Source organism: Brachyhypopomus gauderio, chromosome 11 (assembly GCF_052324685.1).
Source record: "Brachyhypopomus gauderio isolate BG-103 chromosome 11, BGAUD_0.2, whole genome shotgun sequence".
Taxonomy (NCBI): Eukaryota; Metazoa; Chordata; class Actinopteri; order Gymnotiformes; family Hypopomidae; genus Brachyhypopomus; species Brachyhypopomus gauderio.
The window spans coordinates 14,614,088-14,626,935 of record NC_135221.1 but is presented as its reverse complement, the minus strand read 5'-3'; the positions used below and the strand labels follow the sequence as shown (position 1 = coordinate 14,626,935).

Genomic DNA, 12,848 nt, shown 5'->3' with positions numbered 1-12,848 from the left:
TGCAGTGGTCTCTTCATTTTTTCCAGTGTGTGTGTATATATATATATATATATATATGTTTCCAAAAAACAGGACTATAACAAGCACAAAAGTTTAAATAAATTACTTTTGCAATTCTTTGCTGGACCACAAGAGGTCTCCGTCAGACTCTTTCACTGCACCCAAAGTGCGGCAGTATCCGAGTATCCTGGTAACTGCGTTGCTAGAGGCCATGGTAACTGTCGGACAACATAGCGACAAGAAGATGAACACAGATCGCTTCAGCCTCACGACAGACGAATATTTAGGTATGCTACACCATCACGGTTATCTATCTGTCCTGTTCCGGTCGTACGCCACGTATGTAGCTGCGGATGCGTTGAGCCCTTGCGCAGTAACGATGTTATATCCTCAAGCTCACGTTAGGTCGCTGATCACGTTGTCCGTTCTGCAGCGGAGACGGACGTGTTCTTTTATCTGAGCGACGCAGTCACCCAACTCCTCCAGCACAGAGAAGAGTACGTCCAGTTCGGCGTCATTCGCTACTTTGCAGAATAGTGAGTTTTTGTCCACCACCTATTTTTAGTAATTCTGATGCTATTGAACACTTGTGCACGTTCGTTATCGTGTGATGATACGTCGAGGGGTGTAGTTTTGAAAGGCGTGTGTGTAACTGATCTGATGCTCGTCTTGCAGTTTTACCAGCGTGAAGAACAGGAATCACGTTCTGTTCAGAGAGTTCAGCTACATTAAAGCCACGCCACACAACAGAGCGGCCTTCATCCGCATTTTCTGGAAATGCTTCCGACCGATTGGGAAAAACGGAGGCAGGTTGTGTGTGTGTGTGTGTGTGTGTGTGTGTGTGTGTGTGTGTGTGTGTGTGTGTGTGTGTGTGTGTGTGTGTGTGTGTGTGTGTGTGTGTGTATACAGTTGTGTATAAACTATGTACCTATTTGCAGATTTGCTGACGATGTTGGAATACAGCTCTCTCCTTCAGCTCATATGTCCAGACTTCCCCGCTGAACTGGTGCAGAACGCAGCCAGGTACCGGACTGCTTGGTTCCAGCATGTAGATAAATCTACGTGTTAACATGCCTCCGCGTTTTTATTACCACTCTTGAAATTATGGTCTCAAACTAAAGGTGGTACTGTGCTGTTTTGTGTCTCTGGTAGGATTGTCCTGATGGACGATGCGATGGACTGTCCAATTTCCTTCTCAGATTTTATTTATTCTTTTCAAATGCAGTTCTACTATGAAGGTAAATTGAACAGTATGTTAAACTTCTTAGGTAAAACTCTGAATGGTAAAATGTTTTGGTTACCCTATTCTGCTATCTTGTTCTTAATTGTATGTAGGCCTATTCTTAAAAGCAATATCTCTTTGGATACCACAAATATCTAATGAAACATTAATTTTTTTCCGAGTATATCTGAAATTCAAATTCTTCAGAGTAAGAGTGACCATCCACATTTTTGCTCTGATTGAAAGTTCTTTTGAAAAATTTGACAGCTTTAGTTAATCGTCACTTGTTCCTATTACAGAATTCCTGGAGAGTGTGTTGGAAATTTACGACGGCCTTCTTGAGGGGAAGAACCCCAACACAGTGGTCGTCCCAACCTCCACTTTAGCTGAGCCGTCGTCTGGCACAGCCGGTGAAGAGACGGACACGCAGGAGGGCGGGGACTCATCCCAGGAGGGCGTGGACTTATCCCAGGAGGGCGTTGACTTGTGTCAGGAGGGCGTGGACTTCTTACAGGAGGCTGTTAACTCCTCGCAGGACGGGGTGGACTCCTCCATCTTCCTTGAGTGCATTGTCGGGCTGTGTGAGCGCTTCAAAACGAAGTAAGACTCAGGGATTTAGAAATCTTTCCTTACAGCAGTGCGCAGCAAACTTACCTAGTACTCACCACAGCTGTGTCCTGGAGCCACTTTTGTTCTATTTGGCCAATGGCCAATGTTATTCAACTGATTTAAAACCCCTTTAGTAACTGCTATGCAGTTTTGGATTTAGAGGATATTCTCCATATTTAGTAAATGTCCAGTTTTGAAACATTCAGAGTCCTCTACTAAGAAGTGAGGCATTTGCTACAGGACTAGTTTGTCAGCATTCACAAAAGTTTGCTTTTCTAAACTCCTTTGACATTGACCAGAAATGACACGCTGTTGGAAACCAGTTTTCAAATTATCATTAGCAGTAGTGATGGTGACGCACATCTGACTAATTCAACTAATATGTGGTGTTATAGAGAGATGTCAACAATTAGGCCTAATGCTTTATGTTGGGAACTTCCATGTGTTACCAGTAAATCTCCAAAAAAAAGTTTTGAAAAATAATTTGTGACAATGGGAAAAAAAAAAGGATTTTAGCTGTCTCATGGATATGGACATGGACTTGAACTAGAAGCATTAACTGATTAAACTGTTTTGATAAACAGAGAGACAGAAACACTCCCTAGCTGTGGACTCATGCACACAGTTGCCACAACACATAACATCGGCTTGTCCAATGAGGCACTTACTCTATCAGATTCTGAGGAGGTGTAGGTGAGTCCTGCCAATCTACTCTCTTTCTAGATATCCACCCATCTCCACCGTTACGGAGATCCTGGAGGGCAGGCAGCGGATGTCCTACTACGGCTTCCTGATGGCCTTGGCCAAGCATGACGTGGTGAACCAGGACATCGGTGAGAGACTCAGTGCCCTGCTCACGAGTCCCTGCTCTAGTAGGAGCTGATCCAGCATGTCATTAGTAATCTAGAACCAGGTTGAGACACATCATTAGTAATCTAGAATTAGGCAGAGACATGTCATTAGTAATCTAGAACCAGGTCGAAGCATGTCATTGGTAATCTCGAACCAGGTTGAAGTTGCTGTTTTTGTTACTTTTTCAAGGTGCTCTTCCAAACAGATTGGACCTGCTCATTGACCCAGAGATGGATCAGGAGTTGGAGAGGCTGTGAGCATTATTTTAAATGTTTTTTTTCCCCAGTTAAGGGTACTATACTTAGAAAAAGCATCAGGTTACACACAACTTTGTGCTTTGGGTTATATAAACTTCCTGGTGTTTTAAAAATGATTTCTCAGAACATGCAAAAGCAAATTCATTTCCATACTAGCTTAGTTTCACAAATGACTCAGTCTGGTACAGATGTGTGTGTATCAGATATCTACTGCAGGAAAATGGTGCCCCCTAGTGGGCAGACAGAGATATGCGGTGAGCTGAACTAACCGGGCCTGTTGGTGTGATGCAGTGTTGCCCAGGTGGCCATCAGCCCCACGTCCAACAGTAGCGGCAGCGCGGCCGGCCACAAAGACGCGCCGAAGAAGGCTTCACCCCGCAAGCCCCTCCACCAGCGCCGCAGAATGGACCTGGAGAGTGACGGCTCCACGGAGGAGACGGACTCCTCCGAGAATTAGGACCGCGAGCAGGTCGGCTCACGCCGGCACTGTGTATAATTGCCATATGATGTCTTGTTCTGTTCAGACTGTGAACCTCAACCCTTCCGGGCTGGCACCTTCGTTTTAACAGTAATGGGTTTTGTGCATTTCAGCAATAGCAGCTCGACAGCCGTGTTACACAGAGGACATGTGCAGTTATTCATACGCAAAGAGGGTCAAGGCTTTAGTTTCCAGCCCACCAAGAGTATGTTTGAAACGGATGTTGCTGTATGAACAGATATTCTTGTGGTGGATGTAACAAAGGTCAGTATTTATATGCTGCTATTTTCTGTTGTTTGGGACTATTTATTGCACATTTTGTTTGGACACAAATACAGCCATAAACACCCTTTAGCTGTTTTCTGTGATTCTAAGTCAAATGCAAGTACACAGTGGAGAGTTCTCTGTACACATTGATTGACTACGACATTGCTGAAGTCAGACTCAAGGACAGTGTATTTACAAACAAAATTTAATTCTACAAGTTTCATAGCACAGTTGAGATCATCAAATTAAAAAAGACCATATACAATAATCACAAACAAAACAAGGGAATAGGCACCACTTGTGATTTTGCAAGATTGAACTGAAGACACCTATGATTCAAAACCCTTCAGTAAGAGGAAGTGTGAATGATCCACTGTTGTACAGCGCTGCCATGTTTTCAGTCACCCTTTAGCAAACCTTCTGTAGAAGTTCACTCCCTGTAACAGAGTTAGGTGATTTTGTTCTGACCTCTTTTGTGAGTACTAGCACAGTAATGAGTTTGGAACATCCCAGTTCATAATGTCAACGAACACTGGGCTTAGTCGTTTCTAATAGGTGTCTAGTACATTCTAGAACCATGGAGAGAATTCTAGACAGACGCACTCTTCACTTGGAGGGATACATATTGCATACTCGTCATAGTTAAGCTGTAGTTGTGTTTAAAGCACATGCTGATTAATTGTCATTCCAAAGGACTTAAAAATGCGTCCAGATGATTCACTTCCTACCTGGGCTGTAGTTCTTGGCTTTAGTTCATTGTGCAGTGCGAAGCCTACTGTTCAGCACAGTGAGGGAAGACCACACGTGTGTACAGGGTACAGGGCACAGGTAAGGATACACACTATGCTTTGGAGTGACGCACATTTCACACATAAAGAAGTCACTATGTTTCATCATATTAAGAGTGATTCTTTTAGATTTTGAACACTGTATATTTCATTATCTTCATTTAAATATGTTTAATTTACTAAGTCTCTTAAATAATATAATTTAAAACAAAATACTCTATAGAAGACTCTTATGTTATGCTAACATACGGTGCTGTGTGTAAGTAAGCGTCACATTGTTCCGTCTTGGCTCGTTGGGCCAGCACACTGCAGCCATTTTGAGTCCCTGCCTGTTCGTCAGTAACTGGGATTTGTGCTCAGTGGGTTTTCAGTCAGAATCACCGAATCACTGACTCACTCACTGAATCACTCGCTCAGCCGAATGACTGTGCTCCACTTTCTTGACCCCGAAGGACTCCACAGTCTACCGTGGGCCTTTGGCCGGCGGCCAGGTGATCTGCCCTCCACGGCTTTCTGAGCAGTCTGGATGGACATGAGCGATCCACAGTCGCACTGCCAGTGAAGGCAAGCGCTCCTGTACACAGACAAGGTGGCGTCTCGTCACTGCAGTGCTGCCAAACTGCTGTGAAAAACCAGAACTAGCACTGGCTCTGGCTGAGAGGAACTGGGTCCTTCAGCCCTGTGAAGAGCCTCGTTCCCGACCCTCACACGTCTTTGGTCCTCACGCTGAAACAGATGGACACACCTGGAGCACCTCTACACCCCCGAAGCTTTCTGCTGCCTAAACGGATGGTGCAGAAGTGTGCGGACCAGCACCTGTCCGATTATTTATGGTCCCTGAAATCGAGACGGCACACTGGAAGGGTCTATATTTTTTTTCCACGCAGTTTGCATGTAACTGACCTCAAATTAAAATCTCAAATCCAGCATGCTGGAACATCAAGCCAAAACAGCAGGACGCATACCACTGTGCAAACGTTAAAAAAAGAAACGAATAAATATTTGGTTGTCATGGCTACACACTTAAAGTCTGAGATCAGTGTGATCCGGATGCGTTTTAGACCAAGGTCCAGATTGAGAGGCCACAGAAGCGCATCAACACAGAGGAACAGTGAAAACACAACAACATTCAGTGGAGGGAAAATTAAAGAACGAAAATATTAGCATATTTGGGCCAGAAAAACACACATTATGACAATGATCCCAACACACTTCCCTTTGCCTTGAGTCAAGTGTGTGAACAAGAGGCTTATGTGAGGATGGACAAATTGTTTAATCTACTGGTCAAATCTTTGATATTTTCCCAATGGAAAACTAGGGGATTTTGTGTAGTACTGAGTTATAATAGTTATAATAGTACTGGATTTTTATAATCTTTCAGTTAGAGGTAATTTTAACATGCTCTGTATAAATTTGGTATTGTGCTTTGAGTAAAGCAGTAAGGTACGTCATACAGGTTGTAGGGAGATTACCGGGCCATTAAACATCGTTGGGCTTAGACAGTCTGAACAGCTCAGGTGTCTTTACCATGTCCACAGGGAACTTCAGTCAGCCTGTAACCTTTTCCAACTTTATGATCACATACTTTGTGTGGGTTTTAATTGCACGCGTTGTCTAGAATAGACATTAACATTACGGCATGACATGGTAACATGTTAAATTTGACATGTTAACGATATTTTTGTAACCCATCATGCAACACATAATATAGTAGGCTATACAGTAGTGCAAACGTATGCAAAAGGGCAAAGGTCATTCAAGGAAAATGTCTTCTGTGGGGCAGGAATACTCCATGTTTTCTTTATAGAACTGATGAAATGCTTTCCTGTTGAAGAAAGAAAAGGTGTATTTATCAATTCTTAGGCTGCCATTTTAAACCAACAACCAAACTTACAAAATAGTTAATAGTGATTATTGAGTTTTTTTTGTGTGTGGGTGTGTGTGTGTGTGTGTGTGTGTGTGTGTGTGTGTGTGTGTGTGTGTGTGTGTGTGCTGTCCTAAACTGACCCAGACGGGCTGCAGGCTCTTACCCGACAGATGATGCCATGTGGGAGGCGTGTTCTTCTGAGAAGAAGACATGGCAGGCAAATTTCTGATGCGCTGGGTGTTTGGTGATTAGGCCAAAATACCTGAATCAAAAGGAAAGGCACACAGGTTCAGGCTATGGTCAACCAGAGTGTGTGCAGGGTCATTGTGGACTGAGTAGGAATGGTCATTGTGGACTGGTGATGTTGTGTTTTTTTGTTTGTTTTTTGATATTTTAGTATAGTCAAGGGTACAGAAACATCTACATAGAAACTTCATGGTCTAGAAAGACACTGCATGATATACAAAGAAACATTTTGTTTATACTACTATAGTGCTTAGGAAATCATAATGAAATAATTAGATCTTTAGATCAACACTGAATATTGATGCTTGAGAAAACATTCAACCTACTGGTAATGATGCAAGATATCTGCAGAGTTCTGATCCTGTCCCTCAGGGGCTGTGATCTGCTTACAGCTCCCTCTCTGTTGTGCCTCCATTAGCGGTTCAATCCCGTTACATTAACCAAGCCTCTCTGTGCACTTACCCCAGTGATTCATGGGTAATGGGCCCTTCAGATCTGACAGGACAAGGCACAAAGGGAGCTAGGCAAGTGGGCATTGAAGGTCACTTTCTTACTCACTTTTTGCTCTTTGGGTGGCATCCGCAGAAGGAGATGTTCTTCAGCTGGAAGAAGTGGCAGTACTTGTCACCCTGAGAGAGAAGGAAATCAAGAACGGACTCATCAGCACTGTGGATCTGGAGTTAATGCTTCATGATGTTCAGGATATGAAGAAAACAACTTTCAAGTTGCAAGCATGTCCCTACACTGGAGAAGCCAGTTAGCTTAGCCTCGCCAAATACCTTAGCCCTAATACCTTAACGCATTAGCTTTAATACCTTATGCCTAATACTTAACACGATTTTTGAAAATGGCACTGAAGGACCCTGAGTGTCAAATATGGGCAACATGCTCGCTTCCTTCAGTGCACATGGAGTATTTGAAAGACCTAAACTACTTTTGGTGTTTATTCTACTCACAGATTAAATAATGTGACAAAAGGAGGGAGGGGCGGGAAAGGCAGACTGCCAATCTTAACACTGTAATACCTCACACAGCACTGAGCTGTTAACTAAGGGAGTGTGAGCATCCAGTCTCAATGCTAATCAAGGTGAAACATTAGCATAACTTGCAGCCAAGTGAGAGAATTCACATTGTTCTGTTTGGTAATAAACACTTCAGTGTGTCAAAGATGACCAAGGTCACACGTGCCAGCAGAAAGCCTCTGTTAAACGAGCAGGACTGTGATGATGTCTTAAATGAGCAGGACTGTGATGATGTGTTAAATGAACAGGACTGTGATGGCATGTTAAATGTGCAGGACGTTCGTACCCTTTCAGAAGCCTCAGTTTCAACGATAATCTTCACTCCTCTTACACTGACCTCTACGATGCACTCTGATGGGGGGCTGAAGTGTGTTATTCTTCTGTTTGTTGCAATCTGTCACCAGAACATACAGAACAACAGCCTTTTTAAAATTAGAAAAATAACTCAACTGAGCTGACCCACACAACTAATTAGACGTTCACATAATTGAAAGTCACGTGATTGAACCTCGACTCTGATGACTGCAAACCAATCATCTTCAACCTTACTCGTTCCTCTGGGAACACCATCCAGACCAGGTGTTTGATCTGTTTAAGCTCTCATGAAGAGCCATGCAGACTACCTGGTTCATGTGTATGAGGAGCATGAACAGATCAAAAAACCGCAAGGAAAGACGAGGGGTGCCAAATTCTGGAAAAAATAACCTATACTCAAAACCTCCTGTTATTGTCATAACTATGAATGCATATCTGAAGTGAACGAATCATTCGGATGGATCCACTGTGATTCCTCTGCACCTTTTGCATAGCTGCACACAGCACGTCATTGCCTTTATGATACGGCACTTGAACAGAGCCGAAGAATTTCACCCAGAACGTGTCGAGCCAGTCACTTTTGACCTCTGTAGAAAAAGCACAGAGAGGTGATCTGAGCAACACAAACAAAACAAATACAAGAAAGAAACAGACACACTATCTTTCCTCTTTGAATTTGCCCGGAGGCGTCAGACCTTTGGGTTGGCTGTCCTTGGTGACCTTAACGGCATAGAAGGCAGGGAAAATGCCCAGAGAGCCCGTACGCATATTGTAGGCTTTACACCACAGATCTTCCTCCTGCGTCTCCATCAGCAGGGGGTCGTCCGCCTCCAACTCCAGCTCGTCCTCGTGCCTTGGGATGAATCTGTAAAGCAGAGCAAGGTTGAAAGGCATCTGGCATACAAAGCAATCGCATCTTGTGGCGTCAGAGTGAGGAGGAGAGGGGCCTGCCTGAACGCTGCTCTGTGACTCTGTTCTCTCTCCTCCCCGTCGATTATGCAGGAGAAAAGACCAAAGGATTCGACTCCTAGGTATTGAAAACAATACAAACAATGACAAAGGAAAGCACAACGGATCTCCAGTCAGAGAGCCACAGCTAATGACAAACCTCACTGTGGACATATTCCTTATTCATTATTCCTTATTCAATAGTCATTGCACATCACAGAGCTCCACAAAACTCCATGAAACAACCCGCTGGGGAGTATTTAGGAACTCCACGATGGGTTTGTAGGTATTTAGAAACTCTACGAAGGGTTTCTAAGTATTTAGAAAGCTGTGCCAAAAGCCTCCACTCAAGACCTGAGGCCATTTTATTTGATATTATTCATTTCCCAAAAGAATCAATGGTGAAAACGAGAACTTAACCAAGCATGGCATAGAAATGCGCGTGACACCCACCAGGAAAGTGTGAATGTCTGTTCACAAAGACGTTGAGGAACTTGCGTGAGCGAGGCAGATCTGACGAGGCGTCGGTGACAGAGTCGACTGACAAACCCGAAGTGTCTCTGGTAATGCCTCCCGCACCCGACTCTTCCTCTTCCAGCTCGTGGTCCTCCTCATCCTCTTCGAGGGCCGACTCGTAGACGGTATTGTCACTGTCGCTCTCGTAACTCTGGTAACACTTCTTCAGGCTGACCAGCTCCAACTGCGCATGCTCATCCACCACTAGCGTGTACTTCACCGAGTCGTAAGTCAGTCCCGATGCGTCTTTGCTTACCTCCGCGTTTACAAGCGCCGCGTCCTCCGTCATAACGACAGGGTCCGGCACCTCACTGAGGCTGTCAGTCCTGCACGGCGGTGTCGGGGGGTACACCTCATCCTCCTCACTGATGGAGGGGTTCGTGTTCCCAGGAAGAGGGTGGAAATGTAGAGGTGGGAGCTCCGTGTCGGAGCTGATGGACATGCGGTTGCTGTCGCTGCTCTGCGACAGGAAAGGCCGCTCCTGTTCACCACACACGGGCGTTAGGTGGACGTTCTGCGCGCCGTCCTTGTGGTTTTGTGTACATCCATTTTCGGACAGGTACTGAACTTGCTCCCGGCAGCCGTTCAGCGTGTGGTAGTGGGCAGTCTCTTTGACTGTTCCCACGATGCAGTGGCCCTCCGTCAGGGGACCGTCACTGGGTGTGTTCCGTGTGCAGATCTGGGCTGCAGGGCCCGTGTTGATCACAGACTCTGATGGCTTGTCCTTCCTCTTGCAGATGGATGTGGGATCTTTGTGTACGGATAAACCAGCCACACGGGGTTTGGTATCCAGTCTGCTGCTTGTCTGGACTTTGTCCACATTGGTGTGGGTGTCCTGCTGACGTGTAGGAGGAAGGTCCCCTAATAAACACACACACACACACACACACACACACACAAATGCAGATTATATAATAGGAAACTAGGTCCAAAATGAAGAGGATTATGAAGAAAACAACGGGTGTAAATATGAATGAGAATTTACAGAAGCATTAGGGGAAACAACACAAGTTCAGATTCTACAATTGTGTGTGTGTGTGTGTGTACAGCTTTGAGTGTTCTTGTTTTGGAACATGTCCTCAGTAGTCTTTTGAAATGTGGACTATTGAAAATGCTGTTGAGGTAATGACAACATTTTCAAAAAAGTAGTGTCCATATTTCCAGCTGACATGTTTTCATGTGTATGGGTTAACAAAAGCATTCAGCACAGACACATACATGCTCAGCAAAGACTCAGAATAGGATTTTATTAGCAGTCTACAGTCGGGCAAGCTGTTACATTTCCATTTCTAATGTATTTTGGACAATTCTGTTTATTATATCCCTGTTTATTATCTTTCTATTTTCTCTCTGTTTATTATCTCCATCTTTTCTATTGATCAAATGGTGATGTTCAGTTGTTTAGACGTTTATACTGACTGGTTCAGCACTACAACCCTTTCTTAGACTCTTCTCTATTCCTGTTTGACCATTAACAAAAAACAAACCAAAGTCTTTCACTGTAGTCTCATCACATGCATTTGGCCCCCAACACTTCCAATCCATTGTGGTCCTAACATTATAATTCCATCTGTCTCCTAACACGTCCACTGTGCTGTGGTCTTCACGCTGCTTTACGAGAGACAAAGTCCTGAACCTTGTGGCATTGAGAATGGTGAGTACAGGCCTACCATGAAGGCTTTAGGCCTTCATCTTGGATCCGCCCTCCCTACCTTTGACATGCGGTGAGGATGACTGGGTCTTCCTCTCTTTTCTTCTCTCTTTTTCACCCAGAGAGTTGTTATTTATTGTATCCTGTAGGAAAGGGGACAGAAAGATGGACTGAATAAAACGAGGGAGATGTAGAGTATGGTAGCCATGGTAACTTCACTCCGTGATCAGTGGGAAATCTGATCGTTTTGGTCCTTGTCCAGTGGACAGAGGAAATTCCTGTTGTGCTTTGGTCAATGGCTATTTAAAGGTGAAATTCTAGGACTTTCCTAGCCTTCTGAACATGACTGAGCTCTGAGAAATCATCCGGAACTTTGTACTGCTCAAATACGTCTCAGATACGTCTCGCTGACTCATAAACCAGGCCAGCGTGATGCGGCAGGCGCTGGCACTCCACTGTCTCCATGGAAACACTGCCACAGAGGATTCTGTGTGTGTGTGCTTGTGTGAGTGTGTATTTGTGTTTGTGTGTGTGTGTGTGTGCCTGCGTGAGTGTGTGAGGTGTGGGCAGATGGTATGATGCTATCTGAGAGAAAGGGAAAGAGAGGTTTGTCAACTCTCCCATTAATTTGTGTGACAAATGTGTTTCTCTTCTACAATGAGCAGAAAAACTCAAATTAGTCCGGACACCACCCTCGGAATGAAAGGGTGGAGACGTGAGAGAAGTGGGAGAAGATGAGAACGCAGGACAGAAGACGAGAGACGTGGTTTAAAACAAAACCTTCACCCACAACTAACACTCACCAAGCGGCATAGAGCGTTTACTTATAAACCAATCATACCACCTTATGTCAGACACTCAAGCCCAGGTTTGTCATGTGCCATTTGTGGCCAGAAACCTAAAGGGCTACATCATACTGGTGCTTCAGATGTACGAGGTAGGCTGAGAGATGAGTGCTCATGTCCAAGGAACCTGGTCCACGGCTCTGGTCAACCTGAGAAAAGCCTTCTGGTGTATGCATTCCTTTCGCAGCCGGAGGGCAGCATGGCCTTGTGGGCTGGAATTGGGAGGAGCTGTGGAATGGTGAGGAAGTGAAAGAGTAACACTTGGAAAGGTCTGGGTGGAGCTGGGTGGAGCTGAGTGGAGCTGGGTGTATTCCCAGTGTGGGTTGTTTCCTACTTATTTTGCATCAAGCGGTTTTTCCTTTCTATTTATACCTCTGCTCATTAGGGGTCTGGACACATGACATTTAGATGAACTGTATAAAAATTCATTTGGAAATTAACTGCATTATTGCAGGAAACCTTCATATGTAATGTGAAGTCACAGCTGAGTGCCTTTCACTGTGTGTTTGTGCGTGGCTGAAGTGCAGCATGGTTGTTCCATACGGTGGTGACAGAGAGCTGAGCGACTCGTCCTGTCTGCTCGTCGGGGTCTCCGGCAGCGTGGAGCACGGCTCGGGTTGGAAACACTCTCCAATGGTCAGCACTGTGAGCAGCATTTCCACACACAAGCAGTCAGCAGTTTCTCCGGGTAAAAGGACCGTGCTGACCCGGTTCAGCCTGGTACCCCTCGCAGGCTGAGGGGAGAATGCTGCTCTTCTGCTCCAGAGCCATGCTGTGTAACATATGCCTTCTTGTGCGCTAAGCAGGGTGTTAAAGTCAGTTGCTCACATTCCAGATAGTGCACTATACAGGGAGTAAGGAGCCATTTTGGATTCAGCTCTAGATCGCCCGTTTAAAATTTTTTATTCAGGTGTCTTTGAGCATTACTTTATCACATTGCCATTGTGTTTCACTTGCAACAGCAA

General features: G+C 44.8%; 2 protein-coding genes across 4 annotated transcripts in view; one reads left to right on the top strand and one right to left on the bottom strand.

Moving 5' to 3' along the window:
• Window positions 1–155: 155 nt before the first annotated feature.
• Window positions 156–3,768, top strand: cstpp1 (centriolar satellite-associated tubulin polyglutamylase complex regulator 1). Of its 3 annotated transcripts, XM_077022223.1 has the most exons (10): window positions 156–287; window positions 434–536; window positions 676–806; window positions 939–1,023; window positions 1,153–1,238; window positions 1,522–1,822; window positions 2,555–2,664; window positions 2,873–2,936; window positions 3,232–3,409; window positions 3,532–3,768. In XM_077022223.1, exons 1-9 carry the CDS (start codon window positions 212–214, stop codon window positions 3,395–3,397), a joined length of 1,122 nt encoding a protein of 373 aa, XP_076878338.1. In that variant the 5' UTR covers window positions 156–211; the 3' UTR covers window positions 3,398–3,409; window positions 3,532–3,768. The 3 variants fall into 3 exon arrangements, with proteins under 3 accessions (XP_076878338.1, XP_076878337.1, XP_076878339.1); XM_077022222.1 differs by having other exon boundaries at window positions 3,232–3,768; XM_077022224.1 differs by lacking the exons at window positions 3,232–3,409; window positions 3,532–3,768 and having other exon boundaries at window positions 2,873–2,940.
• A 136-nt stretch (window positions 3,769–3,904) lies between these two features.
• The window catches only part of mapk8ip1a (mitogen-activated protein kinase 8 interacting protein 1a), a 15,240-nt gene continuing 6,296 nt past the window's right edge, over window positions 3,905–12,848 (bottom strand). Inside the window, 9 exon segments of the mRNA XM_077022221.1 lie at window positions 3,905–6,298; window positions 6,504–6,602; window positions 7,145–7,215; window positions 7,895–8,002; window positions 8,407–8,510; window positions 8,619–8,788; window positions 8,875–8,950; window positions 9,325–10,248; window positions 11,100–11,181. Coding sequence (XP_076878336.1) covers window positions 6,226–6,298; window positions 6,504–6,602; window positions 7,145–7,215; window positions 7,895–8,002; window positions 8,407–8,510; window positions 8,619–8,788; window positions 8,875–8,950; window positions 9,325–10,248; window positions 11,100–11,181 — 1,707 coding nt within the window. The 3' untranslated portion in view covers window positions 3,905–6,225.